This window comes from Oryctolagus cuniculus, chromosome 16, assembly GCF_051225735.1.
Source record: "Oryctolagus cuniculus isolate XC-2025 breed Fujian yellow rabbit chromosome 16, ASM5122573v1, whole genome shotgun sequence".
NCBI classification, from domain to species: domain Eukaryota; kingdom Metazoa; phylum Chordata; class Mammalia; order Lagomorpha; family Leporidae; genus Oryctolagus; species Oryctolagus cuniculus.
Genome location: NC_142882.1, coordinates 18,703,165 through 18,721,844, shown reverse-complemented (window position 1 = coordinate 18,721,844; position 18,680 = coordinate 18,703,165). Strand labels below are relative to the sequence as shown.

The window sequence follows — 18,680 nt, the reverse complement described above, 5'->3', positions numbered from 1 at the left end:
CCTCCGTCCACCAGCACAAAAGACAGACGTCTCAAGGCCACGACAGAGGGGGCTGTGTCCCTGATCCGCTACGGGGGCTTCCTCCATCCCCGGCCTGGCCGTGCCAGGGCGTGTCACCCAGCAGGACTGTTCCTGCCTGCTCGGCTCGCCCGACAGCCTGGCACCCCTGGGAGACTCTTATCACTGGGAAAATGTGTCACGGGGCAGAGTCTCCAGGGTGCCTCCTCCCTCCTCCAGGGCCCTGGACAGCTCTGCTGGCTTCCGGGCCACAGCTGGCAGGTCCAAGGTCGGAGCAAGTTCAGGTGGATCCCGGGTAGTTCCCCGTGACAAAGAGCATCAGTGGCACCCAGGCAGGAAGCAGGGGGGCCCTTGCTCACCCGGACAGCCCAGGAAGGGGACCCTACTCAAGTCCCACCTTACAGGCAAGCCAAGTCAGGCCAAAGACACCCCCAGGCTGCCTGACCTGGGGTCCCAGCCCGCTTCCTGTCATCAAAGCCACACGGCTCAGCCCTCCCCAAGGGCTGTGCCACCCCGAGGGCGCGTGCGGGGCTGGCCTCCAGCCCCCTCGCTCGGTGACTGTAACATTCCTTCTGTTCCGGTCTCACTCGTCCAATAAACACGAGAGCACTTCACACAGGTCCCGGAAAGTGGCATTCAAAGGTAAGCGTGGGGGGCGGGCGTCTGGCCTGGCCACGAACACGCCTGGGTTTGATGTCCGTCCAGCCCTGGCTCCAGGCTCCAGCTTCCCGGTGGCACCCAGGGCCTGGCACACAGCAGGTGTATCAAAGGCAAGAATGCCAGCACCAGGCATACGGGGAGGTTGAAAACCCGACCCGGCCGGGGCGAAGGTGCCGGGCCAGGCAGCGGTCAGCAGGTGTGGAAGGGAGGCCACCCATGAAGGCGGAGGCCGAGGCCGGGGCTGAAAAGGCAGGCAGCCTTGGGACAGCCTCAGTGCCTCAGCTTCCTCGCCTGTGCCATGGTCCCCAACGGAGCGCCCAGCTCAAGTCCCACCGACCCCGCTGCCGACCCGGCTCCCTGCTAATGCACACCCTGGGAGGCAGCAGGTCATGGCCCAAGTGCTTGGGTCCCTGCACCCACACGGGAGACCTGGATGGTGCAGTTCAAGAACCTGGGCCCCTGCGCCCACGTGGGAGACCCAGCCTGGCCCGGCCCTGCTGCCGCAGACACGGGGGGAGTGCACCAGAGGATGCAGGCGCTCTCTTGCCCTCTCTCTGGGCGTGTGTGTTTCAAACGTGGGCAGCCAGAGAGGGAGGGAGGGAAGAAGGAAGAAAACAAGCCGTGACCCGTGCGCGCTGCGTGGAACTCAGCTACAAGAGAGCCCGGCTGACACCGGCGTTCCCGCGTGGAGCTGCGGAGGGGCCGGCGGGTGCTGGCTTCCCCTTTTACAAGAAATGCTGTCCTCACCACCCCCTTGCGCAATTACAATTCAGACCAAGCAGGCATCTGGGGGGTGGCTTCCTGCGCCTCACGTGCCCAGCTTCTCCCCGTGGGCAGCCCTGCACCTGCCGCCACAGCGCGGCGCCCACCTCGACTGCCCCATCAGAAGCCGCCACGCTCTCCCTGGACCATTCGTGCTCCGTGTCTGGTGCCTAGAATGTCTTTCCCTCCCCTGCAACTGTTCACCTGTCTTCTGTCTACCCTGGTGGCCGCTGGGTCCCCAGCACGTGGCACAAAGCCGGTGCCCGTCGAAGGATCCCAAACACCGCCAAGTCACCTTGTCCGAGGGACAGCAACCTTGTCCTCAGGGCCAGGTGCCACGGTCCCCACCATCCCCCCTGACGCCCAGCAGGCGGCCCACACCTTCCCGTCCCCAGTCCCCATGCCCAGTGCTGCACGACCCAGACTCCTGGACTCCCGGGCTTCAGGCCCCCCCCCCCCCGCCAGCCTCAGTTTCCCCATCTGTAAGGCAGGGACGCAGAGAGCAGCAGGGCCTGATGTCAGGACCATGGAGTTGCAGATGGAGCCCAGAGGCCATCTAGCCCCAGACCCAAGTTCAGGGTGACTCCGGGGGGAAATCCCCCAGCACCCAGTGGGGGCCGGGTTGCCGGCACTAACAGGAGCGCACAGCCTCACGGCGAGCAGGAGCCCTCGCTTTCCGGTGGCATTTGCTGGGGAGGCAGGGCGACTTCTCCCGTGTACTCCGGTTGCAGCTCATGCCCGCTAAACATCTCATTCCTGCCTCGCGTTTTCCACTGCTCTAACACAATAAGGGCCTAATTACAGCGCACAGTTGGCGTCTTCCCAGCAAATGAGGGTTTAGCTGATGTTCCCATTTTCCCAACACTCGGACAGCCTATAATTTCAGCCTTTTCATTCAAATGGGGCAAGAGCTTGGCAGACGTGGCTGCGAGCCAGGGCCCGCCGCAGATGCCGGGACGGAGACGCGGGGCCGGGCGGCCCGGGCCAGCCCCTTCGGCCCGGGTCTCTCTGGAAACTCTGAGTTGTTTTGCACCCCTCTCAACTTGTTTCCAGCTCGTCGGAAGGCAGAGAAACAGAGAAACGGAGACAGAGAGAGCGCTTCCATCTGCTGTTTCACTCCCCACGTGCCTCTAGCAACCAGGGCCGGGCCAGGCTGACGCCAGGAGCCAGCCGCTCCATCTGGGTCTCCCTCGTGGGTGCAGGGCCCCAGACACTTGAGCCCCCACTGCTGCCCCCCAAGGTGACGGGCTGCAAGCAGCGGAGTCCGAGTTGAGCCCCCCCACCCCCCGCCCGGGACTGTGAAGTGGGTCCCGGGCATCCTTGAGCCTAAAACGTCTCCCTCTGCAGCTCCCGCCAAAGCCGCCCAGAGGCCAGCGCTGTGTCCCCTGGTGAGAGCCAGGATGCCCGGGACCCACGCCACAGCCAGCTCCACGCCCAGCTGCTCCCCTTCCCTCTCGGCACCCGGGGGGCAGGGGTGGGGGCAGCGGTCACGGCCCAAGTCCTTGCGACCCTGCCACCAGCATGGAGCTCACGGCCCTGGCTTCAGACTCCCCAGGGGCCGGAAGATCGTCTCTCCTTTCTTCTCTCTTTGCCCCCAGCCTCCCAGTACTGCAAGCGGAACGGGTGAAAAATCACCAAGTATTTGTCTGCAGCCACGACCGCACCTTAGGACGGGACCGGGACCAGCCAGGGCGGTGTTTCAGGAACTGGGGAACGGGGCAGCCAGCCAGCCAGCCAGGCGTGCGTGCGTGTGCGTCCAGGCCCTGGCCGCGTCCCCAGCCAGAACTCCGCCTACACTGGCAGGCACCTGTTGAACGAGGTACAGCTCCTTTCCTGGTTTTTAAGGGAACGTGAAATGAACAGCGACCATGGGGTCCAGGCTGAAGGCACGCGAGACGCAAAAGGCACCCCACCCCCAATTTCCAGATGAGGAAGCCGAGGCCCCGCCCAGGCCACCAGGCTCCGCCCCTGCCCCTGCCCCAGGAGCTGCAGGCCACCTGGGCGGGCCTTGTGTGGCCTTTGCAAGCCACAAGCTGGTGCTGTCCAAGGGGCTCTCAATGCCCCATATCCGGAGAGGGACAACCCAGCCCAAGTGGGAGGTCACGTGTCCCTTAGTCTCCAGGGACCTGAGCCACGAGCTGGGACCACCAAGGCACAGGCAGGTGCAACAGGACCCCCGTCTTCAGTCCCATGGGGACCCATGGACAGCTGCTCCTTGTCAGAACAGTACAGGGCCGGCGCTGTGGTGTAGCGGGTGAGACCGCCCCCTGCAGTGCCGGCATCCCACATGGGCGCCGGTTCGTGTCCCGGCTGCTCCACTTCCGATGACCAACACGACACCTCCCTGTCCTCCCCTTTCACTTTCCTCCTCAGACACAGCTCAGAGGCCCCAGGGCCTTTGCACTGGCTGCATCCCTCCCCACTAAACTCTCGACTTGATCCTGCCCTTTACCCTTTGCCCCTTCCTTGCCCAGGGCAAGGTGTGGCTCGCTCTCACTTCTGTCCCAGGCTCAAAGGCAAGGACCGACCTGACGTTTTGAGCCCTTTCTCCCTGCTCGTCCCGAGCACTCTAAATCCTATTTCAGCCCCACTCCATCCCCAACAAAGCGGCACGTGGTGCCGCGGCTAAGGCCCCAGCTTGTGCCCCGGCGTACCCGAGTGCCCGTTTTGGTTTCACTCATGCGCACTGTGCTGGAGGGGACCAGGTGTCGGCTCAAGCACTTGGCTCCCTGCCACCCACGTGGGAGACCCGGATGGAGCTGCTGGAGCCTGGCTTCGGCCTGGCCCAGCCCAGGGGGGCGTGAGCCAGCGGGTGGAAGACCTCTGTCTCTGACTTGCAAATCAAATGGGAATAAATCGATAAAAATTATATGCACGATGCCCATATTGAAGAGAAAAGGTGGAGGCGGGCGCTGTGGTATAACTGGTGAAGCTGCCACCTGCAGCGCCGGCACCCACAGGGGCGTGGATTCTGTCCCGGCGGCTCCACTTCCCATCCAGCTCCCCGCTAATGCGCCTGGGAGAGCAGAGGAAGATGGCCCAAGTGCTTGGGCCCCTGCACCCGTGTGGGAGACCCGGATGGGGCTCCTGGCTCCTGACTGGCCTGATCTGGCCATTGCAGCCATTTGGGGAGTGAACCAGGGGATGGAAGACACCCCCCCCCAATAACTCTGACTCTCAAACAAATAAATACTTACAAAAAAAAAAAAAAAAAAAAAAAAAGGAAGGGCAGAAGAGCCCCTGGCCAGAGGTCTCACAGCAATGACAACGACAGGGACCCTGACCTGGAGGTGACACACACCCGGCGTGGCCTGGCAGCAGTCCCATTTCCTAGCTGAGCAAACTGAGGCTGAAGGCAGCAAGCACACAGGCCAGAGCCCCTGCTGAGCCACCCTCCCTCTCCCCCTCCCTCCTGCCAGCCCCAGAGGCTGAGCGCCGGGGCCAAGAGGGAGCCACGCCCCATCCTCCTCAGGGCCACAGATATACCTGCTGGGGCAGGGGCTGGGCGAGCGCTAGGGAGGAGTGGGGACAGCGGCAGCCGCTGATCGGAGACCCACAGTCACTGCCAGGGCTGTGAGGACGCCGACGGCAGCCACGGGTCCAGGACCCACACACTCTCATCCAGGTGCAGGCGAGGTCCGGTTATCACGCCCACATCACAGAGAACACCCCGGAGACCCAGAAAGCCAAATCCGTCCCCAGCGGAACACCAGGCAGTGGGCCAGGGCCTAAGCACCACCCCAAGACCTGCTGGCCCGCAGCGGGTGCTGCCGCCATGCCATATCCGAATGCCAGGGAGGAGCCGTCTCCACTTCGGCTCCAGCCTCCTGGGAGGGCTCCAGCGCTCGGCCCCTGCCTCCCCCAACAGCGCGTGGTGCCTCCCCCAACAGCCAGGAGCGAGGCTGCTCCGGGCCTCAGTGTCCCGCTCTGTAAAATGGGGCCACAGCAGCCGCACCCTCTGACGGCGGACCGTGCAGGGAGTTCGTTTCAAAGTGCTTTGACGGTGGCTCACGCTCACGGTCGGCACGGAGCCGCCCCATCCAGGCAGACCCGTGTGCCGGACAACGCACCAAGCTAGCACCTCCAGCGCAGCTCCCCGGGCGCCTGGGGGGGCCGTCACCCCATTTGTAGCACAGAAGACTGAGGCTTACGGAAGCCAAATGACCGTGCCAGGGCCCCAGGCAAAGGAAGCAGACGGAGCGGGAAGCCAGGGCAGGCAGGAAGCCGGCCTGAGGCTTGGGCCAAGTCTGCACCTGCCCACCACAGAGGAGGACGCAGGGCCACGGAGGAAACTCGCGGCGGAGCTGGGGGAGGCGGGGCCCGGGCGCCCTCCTGTGCCCCTCATGGGACCCTCACTCGGGCTGGGCCCTTTCCCTTCACCACTGCAAGGGGCGACAGTCATGCCAATGGCCAGAACGACCAGGATGTCACCAGTCGGCAGCCAAGCCGGCACACAGTGGAGCACTTCCTGGAATGGAGGTGGGGGCAGGGAGGCGCCGGGAGGGCTCCATTCATTAGCGTCAGCGAGTGGAATCTGCCCACTGGGCACTGCGGCCAACGCCGGCTTCCCAGCCTGAGCCACCGAGACCAAACCAAGCACAAAGACCCTTCCCACGCCCCACGGTGGGGGCGCCCCCTGACCCGGCTCAGGAACAAACCCAGGGGGAAGGTGCCTCCACCAAGTCCTACTTCCAGCTCAGGCACGCAGGGAAGGGGCTCCACTCCCCACCACTCTCCCCGCACCGGGAGCCCGAGGGGCGGGGCCAGACACCTGCTGGGGCAGGAGAAGGACAGACACCAGGACAGCCAGCCAGAGCAGCCGCTTGGCAGAGAGGAGCCGGCGTTCACCAGGCACCACGCTGAAGAATCAGACGGCACGACAGGGAGCCCTAGGGCACAGCCAATCAGACGGCGGAGGCCAGCGAGGGGCTGGCAACACAGCAGCTTCCGAGGGTTCCAGTCTGTGAGCGCCCCGGATGGGCGGCGGAGGGGCACCCTGGCCAGGCGGGGCCGGACAGATGGACAGCCGCATGGTGGTGGTAGGGAGGCTTGTCCGAGCCGGAGACGCGGCCGGCCAGACGGGCAAACTGACCGCAGGGGTCGCCCCCTAGGCTGGTCTCGCCGAGACAAGACGGCCAAGCGGGGATCCGCGCCTGGCCCCCACCGCCGGCCACCACTGGGCGGGGAGCGGAGCCCGGAAGGGACCCCGTGCACGGCTGCAGCGAGCCCTCCGCCCAGGGCGTCCGCAGGGCCCGCCTCTCCGTCCCCGGCCCCGCCGCGGGCACGCAAGCGCCGCACTCACGCCATTCCCGGGCCGCCCGCCCGCCCCGCGGCCCCGCTCACCGGCCCACGAAGTTCTCGAGCACCGAGCTCTTGCCGGCGCTCTGGCCGCCCACCACGGCGATCTGCGGCAGGTCCAGGTGGCAGCTCTGGCCGATGGAGCTGAAGGCGTCCTGCAACTTGTTGACCAGCGGGATCAGCTCCTCCATCCCGCGGTTGCCCATGGCGCCGGCCCGAGCGCCCCGCGCTCCACGCCCGTCCCCCCCGCCCCGGCCCTCAACGACCCCCCGGCCCCGCGGCGTCTGCGGCCGTTGCTCCCCGCCCGCCCGGGCCTCGGCGCGACGCCCGCTCCCGGCTCGGCCTCACGGTCGCCGCCTCATCCGGTTCTCAGGCGACACCCGACCCGAGCGACCTCCCGCCCCGGCCCCGGGGGCTGCGCCCAAAGCCCTCGCGCCGCTGCCTATTGGACTTGAGCGCAGCCACTCGTGCACGACAGCCAATGAAATTGAGGCACGGGCCCCTGGGTTGATAGGCCTTCCCCATGAGTACTATCTCGCGGGCTCATTGGGCTCCAGAACTGTCACTGCTGTGCGAGAGCCAATAGCGACGGAAAGCGAGTTGTCAGGGCTGGGAGGCGGTGTTTCAGGGGGGGGAGTATGTTGGCCCGCCCACTGGGGGAGGACCGCTGTCTTATTGGTGGAAAGAAGCGCCGGTCGAAAAAGCTGCCCAATGATGTCAAGGATCAATTCTTAAGACACCGGTTTGTCACTTGACTCTACTTAGTTCCCTAAAAATTTCCCATTGGCTTGTATAAATATCATTTCGTTTGCTCAGCCAACAAGGTAAAAGAGGGCAGGCTTTAACGACGGAGTCTTGGTTCTGATTGAGAACGGCATCTGTCAATCAACGCAGCTCCCGTTCTCCCCGGTGTTTGTTGCTCGTCCTGCTCTTGGGAAGTTGAGGACCGAAGGGCGACGCCTTGTGGCGGGACTCGGTGGTCGTCACTCGGGAGTTTCCGGGATCGGCAGAAAACTACAAGTCCCAGAATGCATCTCGGAGGCCAGTGGGCAGACTTGCCCCGGGAGCCTGGTACCGAGGCGCTGGTGCACCCCAGGGACAGGCGGCTACGCGTGCAGCCGCGCCCCCGGGCCTTTGCGCCTGCAACTCTGGCACCCCGTGAGCACCCCCCACAGGACTCAACCAATCTTCCCCGCAGTGTAGACGGGCGGCTTTGCAGGCAGCAGGTGGGGCGTCCGGGCACTGGAACCCTGGCCCTCTTGGACGAGAGGGAAGATTTTAAGGGATTCGGTCCCTGTGGTACGAATGGGCCAGCGTGCAGGCAACCCCTTGAGAACACAGGAGCAATATAGAGTGAGTTCGAGCAGCTGTTAGGGGCAGCTTGGGACGCCTCGGAGTGCCTGGGGTGCAGCAGGTGATGGCTCCTAGCGGGTCCCCGAAACCCACGTGGGAGGCTGAGACAGATGGAGTTCCTGGCTCCTGGGTCTGGCCCGGGCCGGCCCTGACTGCTGTCCAGCACCAGACGTGGAAGATCTCTCACCGTCTCTGCCTTTCAAATAAATAAATCTTTAAAAATAAATCAATTAGGAAACTCTTTGTGTACTGGCGCAGGGGCAAGCAATTGGATGTGTACTGGCGGGGGGAGGGGGAGGCAAGCAGCGTGCGGAACCACACGGAACGTACATTGAGGAAAAACCCGGCAAGGTTCCCTGGCTGCCGTGCTACCGGAGGTGTAGACCCTGCACAGGCACCGCGTCTCTCAACAGCCCCATTTTCTGAGTCTGAGCTGTGGTTGCTCTTATCTGTGGTCCATCCCAGGTGACTGCTGTGGCCTGAGGGTTTGTGACCCTCAAAATTCAACGAAACACTACCCTGCTTGTGATGGCTTTGGGGGCGTTAGGATTAGTGCGGGGACAAACCAGACCCCAGGGGCTCCCGGCTCCTTCCACGCTGAGCACTTGCCGAGACAGCTGGCACCTTGGCCTCACGCCTCCCAGCCCCTGGGAGAGACAAGCTCCCCTGGCTTGGAATCATCCAGCTTATGGTGCTTACAGACAGAGAGAGACTCAGACAGACAGAGAGAGCGGGATCTCTTCCATCCGCTGGTTCACTCCCTGCATAGCCTTAACAGCCTGGTGCCGGGCCGGTCAGAAGCCAGGAGCCAGGAGCTTCTTCCCGGTCTCCCACGTGGGTGCAGGGGCCCAAGCACTCGGGCCGTCTCCCGCTGCTTCCCCAGACCCATTAGCAGGGAGCTGGATTAGAAGTGGAGCAGCCGGGACTTGAACTGGGGCCCATATGGGATGCTGGCGTCACAGGCAGCGGCTTTACCCAGCATGCCACACACACTGCAGACCCCTAGTGGGAATCTGATGACGACAAGCTGACTAAGCAAAGACAGGCAACAACCAAGCTAAGCGTTTCCTTCCTCCAAACCTAAGCACTCGGGTCCCACGGTTACAACTGCTCAATGCAAGGGTGCTGCAGAGAGTTCACGGCAAATGGAATGAAGACTTTGGTTTATTTGGGCACAAGACGTTTCGAAAGCTACACGTTTTTCAAAATTCACTTTAAAAAATATTTTAATCTATTTTAAAGCCAGCTGGGAGAGACAGCCGGAGAGGTCTTCCATCCACGGAGTCACTTGCCCACAGCAGCCACACCTGGGCCAGCCCCGCGCGGGGAGCTCGGAACTCAACCCCCGAGGCCATGTGGGTGGCATGGGTGGCCCCAAGAGCTTGCGCCTCACCACGGCTCCCAGCGTGCAAAGCCGGGACTGCAACCGGGGACAACAGCTCGGGGTGCGGGCATCTGGACCCCACCCCCACCCCACGCCTTCCCCACGAACCTCTGGAAGGTCCCCGCCGACACCCGGGAGGCAGCACGGTGCCGCGCGGGGCGGAAGCACCCGTGGGCAGCCCTGCCTGGCCACGAGGAGCCACACTGCCCTCAGGGTCAAGGCCGAGGGCCTAGGCCCCCAAGTGGAGCTGCCACTTCCTGGACGGTGACCTTGGCCAAGCCACTTCCCCCTGGGCCGGTTCCTCCCTCGTCAAAGATGGGCGCACAGCGCCCCCTCCAGGGTGTTTGGAGAACAACCGAAGAGGTCCCAACCTGGGCTGGGCCAAGGGGTCTCCAGTTCTTTGAGCTGCTGCTGGGGGCCACTTCTCGGAAGTTGGGGACACCCAGGGGTGGTGACGCCCGCATCAGGTAGGGGACCCACCGCCCCAGGAAGAGGAAGCCACGGACGCACGGTTAGCATTGTAATTAAAAAAACAGTAATAAAAACCACCCACAACATCCCCGAGTCATCTGTCCGGCCCAGCGCCCTTGGCCGGCGCGGCCGGGTCAGCCCAAGGTGATTCCCACGGAGGCCAGGGCTTCGGTGGCCCAGGGCGGGCAGAGGGTGCGGTCCCCGTACATGGTGCCCATGAAGTCGCGCACGAACTCGGGGAAGCGCTGCTCCACGATGCTGGCGCGCACCGCGCTCATCAGCCGCAGCTGCGCACACGAGGGCGGGCGGCCGTCAGCCCCCCCACCCCGGGCGCTCCCGCCGCCCCGCCCGCCCCCCGGGCGCCCCCGGGCTGGCCCACCTGGTAGGCGACGTTGTGGACCGTGAGGTGGTGCAGCGCGGCCGTGTTGTCGCTGTGCAGCAGCGCGTGCAGGAAGGCCCGGCTGTGCCTGCGGGGCCGGCGGCCGTGAGCCCGGGGCCCGCACCCCCACCCGGCCCGCCACGCCCGCCCGCGGGCAGCGCTGACCTCTGGCACGTGGGGCAGGTGCAGTCGGGGTCGATGGGGCCGAAGTCCTTCTGGTACTGCTTCTTCTTCAACTGCACGTTCCCCGTGGGCACCAGGGCGGAGCCGAACCGCTGGGCGCAGAGAAGGGCGGGGCGGGGCGGGTCACGGGGTGGGGGGCGCCCAGGGGCCTTCTCCCCGCCCCCTAAGCCACGCCCCTGCCCCTGCCCCAGGCCTCACCGCCGTCCGGGTCGGGTAGACGCAGTCGAACATGTCACATCCAAGAGCCACGCAGACCACGAGATCCGTGGCATAGCTGGGGGAGGGGGAGAGGCAGCCTGGGAGGGGGAGTTTCCCGCCTGGGGGGTGCGTGCGTGCCGGGCCCCGCCCCTCCCTGGCCCCGCCCCCACCCGCCCGTCCTCCAGGCGCTCGCCCTCTGCCCACCTACCCGACGCCCATCAGGTAGCGGGGTTTGTCCTTGGGCAGCCGCGAGGTGCTGAGCTCCACCATGCGCCAGAACTGCTCCTTGCTCTCGCCGCCGCTCAGGCCTCCGATGGCGAAGCCGGGGACGTCCCTCTTGGTCATCTCTGCGGCACAGGGGCGAGTGAGGGGCTGCCCGGGCCAAGGGCCAGCGCCTCGTCCGCGTCCGTGTCCCCGTCCCGTCCCCAGCCCAGAACCCCACAGCCCTGCGGGGAGAGAGAGAGGGAGCCAGGGTCTGTCTGCCCCAGGGGCCTGCCGGAAGGCTGAGACCATTTGAAAAACAAAAATGTATTTATTTAAAAGGCAGCGCGACAGAGGGAATAAAAGAGAAAGATTTTCCATCTACTGGTTCCAATCCAAATGCCCCGAACAGCCCGGACTCAGCCAGGCGAAGCTAAGAAACTGGAGCTCCATCCGGGTCTCCCACGCGGGGGCGGGGCCCCAGCACTTGGCCCATCCTCTGCCGCTCTCCCAGGCCACAGCAGGGAGCTGGACCGGAAGTGGAGCAGCGGGACTCGAACCAGTGCCCCAAGGGATGCCGGTGCTGCAGGCAGTGGCTTCACCCGCTGCGCCCTGACACCGGCTCCAGCGTGACGACTTCTGACAAGAGGTAAACAGTGACAGAGGAGCAGGCATCGCGGTGCAGAGGATCGGCCGCCCCCTTGGGCTGCCTCCATCCAAGTCAGGCTGTGGTCCTGGCTACACAGCGTTTCCAATCCAGCGCCTCGCTGATGCACGCGAAGGCAGCAGGTCACGGCCCAGGACTCGGGCCCTGCCAGCCTGGGGCCTGATGGAGCTCCTGGCTATGGCTCCGACTTTGGCTTTGCCCACCGCTGGCGGCTGCACCCATTCAGGGAGTAAGCCAGCAGATGGGACACCTTTCTCTCTCTCTCTCTCCCTGTCACCTGGTCGCACAGATGAGGAAGCCAAGGAGCACAGAGGGAAACCGCGGGCCCCAGGTGGCGCATGCGCTAAGCCTGGATTTGAACTTGGGTCCCAGCTGCCAAGGTCAACCAAGCTTTGGTTGTCTGGGGATGGCCTCTGGGTTAAATTATTTACTTGAGAAGAAAAACGAGACAGAGAGAGGGCTGCAACTGGGCTAGGCCAAAGCTGGAGGGCAGGCAGAGTCCGCCCACCCCTAGGCCCCCGGGGTCGGCAGGGACCGAATCCCTGGGCCACCCCATCCCGCCTCCCAGGGTCTGCAGGAGCAGGAAGCCACAGTTACGAGCCACGGCTGGAAAATGAACGCAGGTGTTTCCACATGGGGCGCGGGCACCGTAACCGCGAGATCAAAGCCCGTACCCCCTGATAGGCACTGAAGCCGACGGAAACAGCACTGACCGGATCGTGGAGCACGGGCTAACCCGCCACCCGCCACAGCAGATCCCATGCTGGAGCGCTGGCTTGAGTCCTGCTCGCTCCACTGCCGATCCAGCTGCCTGCTAATGTGCCAGGTAAGGCAGCGGCAGATGGTCAAGTGCCTGGGCCCCTGCACCCACGTGGGAGACCCGGATGGAGTTCCCGCTCCTGCTTTGGCTTTGGCCCTCTGCTGGCTGTGGGGCACCTGGGGAGTGGACCAGTGGATGGAAGAGCTCTCTCTGTCAGTTTGCCTAAGGAACATTCAGAACCCAGCTCGGCCTCATCCAAGCTGTGGGACCTGGGCTAAGGGAGGAGACAGTCCCGTGCCTCAGTTTCCCCAGCTGTGACCTTGTCCACCCAGCCCACAGGAAGTGGACAGTGCCCAGGGGTGGCCCCAGAACCACTCGTCCTGGGGGCCACTACTGCTCCTGGACCTTTATTTCAGAGCGCCTCCCACCGGAGCGCCCATTCACCCGGGGACAGCCACTGCCCTGCACTGTCGCGGGCCACGCCCACACGGCTCTACCTTCAAGGCAGGTGGCCCGGAGCTTTGCGTCCAGGCCGCCCTGGATGATGGCGAAGAGGTTCTGCTTGTCCGGCCGCCGATGGGCTGCGATGCACCGGTCCAGCCAGCGGACTGACCTGCAAGAGGGCCCCTGTCATAGGCGCTCCGGGCCTGGCGGGGGGCAGGGGGGAGGGAGGTGTGCAGGCCCACACCTGTGCATGGCCTCCTCCACGCGTGGGCCCGTCACAGTGCTGCTGACCACATCGTCCAGTTGCATGATGATGTCGGAGCCTGGGGCGGGGTGGGGGAGGGGAGGACAAGGACGCTGTCACTGGGAAGGCCCCTGGCTCTTGTTGGGGCCACGCTGGGCCCTCCAAGTCCCTCCCAGCAGTGGCCGCTCAGTCCGTTTCAACAGCAGCCAAGGGAGCTTTTCAAACGGTGCCTCTGACCCTGCGGCCCCCAGAGTAAAATTGCCTGTGTGCGGCAGGCGTCTGGCACGGCGGTTAAGGTGCCACCTGCATCCCCTATCAGAGGCATGGGTCCACTCCCAGTTCCAGCCCCTGTGAGGCAGCAAGCGGTGGCCCATGTGCTGGGGCCCCTGCCGCCCACATGGGAGACCCGGATGGAGCTCCTGGCTCCTACTTCACCCAGTCCTGGCCATCTGGGGCGTGAAAAAGCAGATGGAGACCTGGCTTTCTCAGCATACTCTGTTTTTCTAATAAATAATCTTTTTTTTTTTTATTTATTTACTTGACAGAGTTAGACAGTGAGAGAGAGAGAAAGGTCTTCCTTCCATTGGTTCACCCCCCAAAATGGCCGCTACGGCCAGTGCGCTGCGCCAATCCAAAGCCAGGAGCCAGGTGCTTCTTCCTGGTCTCCCATGGGGTGCAGGGCCCAAGCACTTGGGCCATCCTCCACTGCACTCCCGGGCCACAGCAGAGAGCTGGCCTGGAAGAGGAGCAACCGGGACAGAATCCAGCACCCATATGGGATGCTGGCGACGCAGGTGGAAGATTAACCAAGTGAGCCATGGTGCCAGCCCAATAAATACATCTTTAAAAGCTACAATCAAAGGCTTTTAGCAAAGCTAAGGACATAGTCCTCATTCACTTGTCCAACCCACAGAGCAGGCCAATGCTGTGGCACCATAGGTTAATCCTAGGCCTGGGCACCAGCATCCCGCATGAGCGCTGGTTCGAGTCCTGGCTGCTCCACTTCCAACGTATCTCTCTGCTCAACTTCCGCTCTCTGCTGTGGCCTGGGAAGGCAGTGGAAGATGGCCCAAGTCCTTGGGCCCCTGCACCTGCGGGGGAGACCCAGAAGAAGCTTCTAGGTCCTGACTTCGGGTCAGCTCAACTCTAGCCATTGCGGTCATCTGGGGAGTGAACCAGTAGTTGGAATACCTCTCTCTCTCTCTGGCTCTACCTCTCTCCGTAACTCTGCCTTTCAAATAAATAAAAATAAATCTTCATAAAAAAAAAGTTAAAGAACTGGGCACACACATTGGAGCACCATCACAGGGACCCAATCAGAGGCCAGAACACCCCCTGCAGCAGCGGCCACAGTCAAGGGCAGAGCCGTCACGGTGGAGCGGGCCACAGCACACGCCCCTTTACACTGATGGGAAGGGAACGCTTAGGACTCGACTCAGCCTGGTAAGCATTGCCGGGGGCCTGGGGCCGGTGCGGCGGCGCAGCGGGTTAAGCCAGGGCTTGCGACGCCCCCGGCAGCATCCCATAGGAGTGCCAGTTTTGAGTCCCGGCTGCTCCGCTTCCCAGCCAGCTCCCTGCGAGGGTGCCTGGGAAAGCTGCAGAAGACGGCGCAGGTGCTTGGGCCGCTTGACCTACCTGGCAGACCCGGGTGGGGCTCAGCCTGGGCCGCCGCTGGCTGTTACGGGTATTTGGGGAGTGAACCAGCAGGTGGAAGACCTCTCTCTGCCTTTCCATTAAATAAAATGAAAGAGAGACAGAGAGAGAGAGAGACAAAGACAGAGAGAGACAGAGACAGAGAGAGAGAGACAGAAAATCCTTATTTCAAAAGGAAAACCTGGAACTGCTTCAATTTTTCTTTTTAGAATAAAACAAATTAAGACCTAGGACAACAAAACTACAATGGTGGGTCCACACCCTCAACTGTTTTTTTTTTTTTTTTTTATTTTATTTATTTATTTGTGAGGCAGAGTTACAGAGAGAGAGAGAGGGAGAGAGAGAGAGGTCTTCATCCACTGGATCACTCCCCAGATGGCCGCAATGGCCAGAGCTGAGCTGATCCAATGCCAGGAGCCAGGAGCTTCCTCCAGGTCTCCCACGTGGGTGCAGGAGCCCTAGGACTTGGGCCAACTTCTACTGCTTTCCCAGGCCATAGCAGAGAGCTGGATCAGAAGTGGAACAGTCGGGACCTGAACCGGCGCCCATATGGGATGCTGGTGCTGCAGGTGGAGACTTAGCCCACTACACCACAGCACCGACCCCCTCGTCTGTTTATTGCCCCCATGATGCACTTAGTGGATGTGCGGTGACACTGAGTGACAGGCACTTCATCAACAGTGACAGGTGCACCACCTTGACAGGGATGTGCTCTGCTGTGGGGGGTGGGGGATGGGAAGGCAGCAGTGGCTTATGGGAACTCCCTACACTTTCCATTCAATTTCATTTTGAATCTCAAAGTCTATTTTTTTTAAGAGTTATTATTTTATTTACTCAAAAGGCAGAGTTACAGAGGAAAAAGAAGAGACAGAGATCTTTCACTCGCTGGTTCACTCTCCAGATACCCACAATGGCCAGCACTGGGTCAGGCTGAAGCCAGGAGCCAGGAGCTTCTTCCTGGTCTCCCATGCAGGTGCAGGGGCGCAAGCACTTAGGCCATCTTCTACTGCTTTCCCAGGCCACAGCAGAGAGCTGGACTGGAAGTGGAGCAGTCAGGACTCGAACCGGTGCCCATATGGGATGCCGGCTATGAAGATGGCAGCTTAGCTTTACCGGCTAAGCCACAGCACTGGCCCCTTAATTCATGATTTAGAGAAATGATAGCAACAGTGATCATAAATAACAGCCTCGGCAGGCCAGCACTGCGCTGAGCGATTTCGGAACACTCCCCCGCTCGCTCTTTACTTGTCGTTGTTCAAGACTTACACACTTATTTACTCAAATGGTGGAATGGCGCAGAGGGAGAGACAGCAGGAGAGAAAGATCTTCCACCAGCGCTGGTCACTCCCCAAAAGCGAGGGCTGGGCCAGGCTGACGCCAGGAGCTCCATCCGGGTCTCCCACATGGGCCGTCCCCTGCTGCCTCACCGGGCGGATCTGCAGGGCGCCGGCCCCGGCGTGCCACCGCGGGGACACAAGCCCTCTGATGTGGGACGGGATGGGGGATTTGCAAGCTGCTCCACGTTCATTCTTGTCAACAACCCTAAAGGGGGGCGGGGGGCGGGGGGCGGGGGGAGGGATGCTGTGCCACAGCCTGCAACACCAGCAGCCCACACGCGGGCTCCGGTTCGCGTCCCAGCCGCTCCACTTCGGATCCAGCTCCCTGCAAATGTACCTGGGCAAAGCGGCAGAAGATGGCCCCCCAGTATCTGGGCCCCTGCCACCCACACAAGAGACCCGGATGAAGCTCCTCGCCCCTGCTTCCTTCTGGATCTAGAGAGTGATGCAGCGGATGGAAGACACCCCCCACTGCACCCATCCCGGAGGAGGAAGGCGGGCCTGGACTCCCCCCTGCCCCACAGAGGGAGGGAAGGAGCGGCTCCCCGGGGGTCGCCTCACCCAGCGCGTTCTGGATCTCCACGGACCTCTCGGGACTCAGAAGGGTCTCATCGCCGTCGTAGGGCGAGCGGAAGCGGACGCCCTCCTCCGTCACCTCGGACAGGGACACCAGGGACACCATCTGGAAGCCGCCGCTGTCCTGGGGGAGCCCGCGCAGGGCTGTCAGACGGAGCGGGGGGCGGAGGGGGCTCTTCTCCCCAGCCCAGCGCCCCTGCGCCCCCTCACCGTCAGCAGGTTGTGGGGCCAATTCATGAAGCCGTGGAGGCCGTGGGCTTTCTGGATCAGCTCGGGGCCCTGGGGTGGACAGTGTGGCAGGTGCGGGGTGAGCGGGGTGACCGCCCTCGGGAGGCGAGCCCGGGACTGGGGTCCACCCGAGGGATCCCCCCACCCCACCGCGTCCCGCCGCCACCCCGCTGGGGCCGAGCGCACCCACCGGCCGCAGACCCAGATGGTAGGTGTTGCCCAGGCAGATCCGGCAGCCCAAGGCGTCCAGCTGCTCCGTGGTGATGCCTTTCATAGTGGCCTGCGTGCCCACCGGCATGAACACGGGAGTGGCCACCGTCCCGTGCGGCAGCCGCAGCTCGCCCGCCCGCGCCCTGGAGCGGCTGCACTCGGCCACCAGCCGCATGATCCGCGGAGCCGACTCCAGGGACGCCGGGCTGGCCGCGGCCGCCATGTTGCCTGGCCGGAAACACGTGAGCGTTGCGATGCTGTAGGCGGCGCCATCTTGGTCCGGGTCACGTGACGAGAGACGCACGCCGACGGCCCGGAAGAGCGCCCGGGGACCATGGCAACGGACGCCTACGCGCGGGGGCGCCGCGGGGGGCCCGCGCGTCGCTTCCTCCCGCCGCCCGCCAAGGCGTGGCCTCGGAATCCTCTGCCTGCTCTGCCATCAAAGCCGTCATTTTCTCCCGTGGACGTGGGGCGACTGCCAGCTCTGGCAGCGTCAGGGCGTTGTCAGGACAACAGGAGAAGCGGGGAGGATGCGTGGATTTCTACGCGGGCTTTTGTCTTCCCGAGGGGTCGGAACGAGCATGGAAGTGCCCACGAAACACGTGTCTTCCGTGGAAGACGCACTCCCAGACGCGGGCCCGGCCCCCGCGCACGCGTGCGCGTCCGTCCGTGCGGTGCCCGCCGTTGGGCACCTGCCCGCCAACCCTGGGACGACGCCATGTGGAGCTTGGGCTGTGTTCCGCTGAGAGTCTGTGATGCAGAATCGGTGCGTTTGTTTTGCTTTGACGTGGGGCTGGTATCTGTCGAGGCCAGCAGAGAGCGCCATTGTCCCAGAGCACTGCCTCTGGGAACCTCGGGCCCTGGGCGCGTTCCGCAGGGAGCCCCACCGCGCGGCCTGTGCACTTGCTGGTGGATCTGTGGGCAACTCAGCCTTGCTGAATTCCTCCTAGAGGGCCATCTTTCTCACAGGCGGCCCCACTTCCAAAGATTCAGACCCCCAACCAACCCCGCACAGGAAGATCCCACCCTCTGTCGCTCTGTCATATCACTTGTGATTGATGTTATATAATTTCAAAACCCTCTATATAACAGCAGTTTCAAAAAGTTTTTAAAAAATATTTGAGAGGCAGAGAGAATGGTCCCGTCCACTCGTTCACTCCACAGATGCCTGAAATGCGTTGGACCAGACCAGGATAAAGCTGGGAGCCAATAACCCACTTCAGATCTCTCGTGTGGGTGGCTGGGACCCTAGCATTGGATACTGCCTCCCAAGGTGGGCGTGGGCAAGGCAGCTGGAGCCAGGAGCCCGAGATAGGAATCAAACCCACGTCTTCTGTGGCGACAACCACTCGACTAAATGCCTGCTCTCCCCCAAAGTTTTATCCTGCTCCCTGCTTTGAAAAGACTAGAGGGGCTGGCGCTGTGGTGTAGCAGGTTAAGCTGCCACCCACAGTGCCAGCATTGCATATGGGTGTCGGTTCAAGTCTCAGCTGCTCCTCTTCCCATCCAGCTCTCTGCTGTGGCCTGGGAAAGCAGTGTGGGATGGCCCAAGTCCCTGCACCCGTGTGGGAGAGCCGGAAGAAGCTCCTGTTTCCTGGCTTCGGATCGGCACAGCTCCGGCTGTTGCAGCCATCTGAGAGGCGAACCAGTGGAT

At 63.2% G+C, this 18,680-nt stretch overlaps 2 protein-coding genes across 24 annotated transcripts in view; both read right to left on the bottom strand.

Moving 5' to 3' along the window:
- Positions 1–7,123, bottom strand: part of DNM2 (dynamin 2) — a 69,276-nt gene extending 62,153 nt beyond the window's left edge. For 11 of the 17 annotated variants that reach the window (XM_089316436.1, XM_089316437.1, XM_051838117.3 and 8 more), the window contains exon 1: positions 6,784–7,123. In XM_089316436.1, the coding sequence (XP_089172562.1) occupies positions 6,784–6,944 (161 nt within the window). In that variant the 5' untranslated portion in view covers positions 6,945–7,123. The remainder of the gene's footprint in view (positions 1–6,783) is intronic. The other 6 variants (XM_051838120.3, XM_089316431.1, XM_089316434.1 and 3 more) reach the window with 1 other exon arrangement.
- A 2,859-nt stretch (positions 7,124–9,982) lies between these two features.
- On the bottom strand, positions 9,983–17,256 carry QTRT1 (queuine tRNA-ribosyltransferase catalytic subunit 1). 7 transcript variants are annotated; one of them, XM_070059137.2, is made up of 10 exons: positions 17,007–17,256; positions 16,799–16,867; positions 16,574–16,712; positions 13,023–13,101; positions 12,832–12,947; positions 10,915–11,053; positions 10,707–10,782; positions 10,491–10,600; positions 10,326–10,413; positions 9,983–10,233 (listed from the first exon to the last, which is right to left on the bottom strand). In XM_070059137.2, exons 1-10 carry the CDS (start codon positions 17,247–17,249, stop codon positions 10,081–10,083), a joined length of 1,212 nt encoding a protein of 403 aa, XP_069915238.1. In that variant the 5' UTR covers positions 17,250–17,256; the 3' UTR covers positions 9,983–10,080. The 7 variants fall into 7 exon arrangements, with proteins under 7 accessions (XP_069915238.1, XP_089172565.1, XP_069915236.1 ...); XM_089316439.1 differs by having other exon boundaries at positions 16,600–16,712; XM_070059135.2 differs by lacking the exon at positions 16,799–16,867.
- Between the last annotated feature and the right edge of the window lie 1,424 nt (positions 17,257–18,680).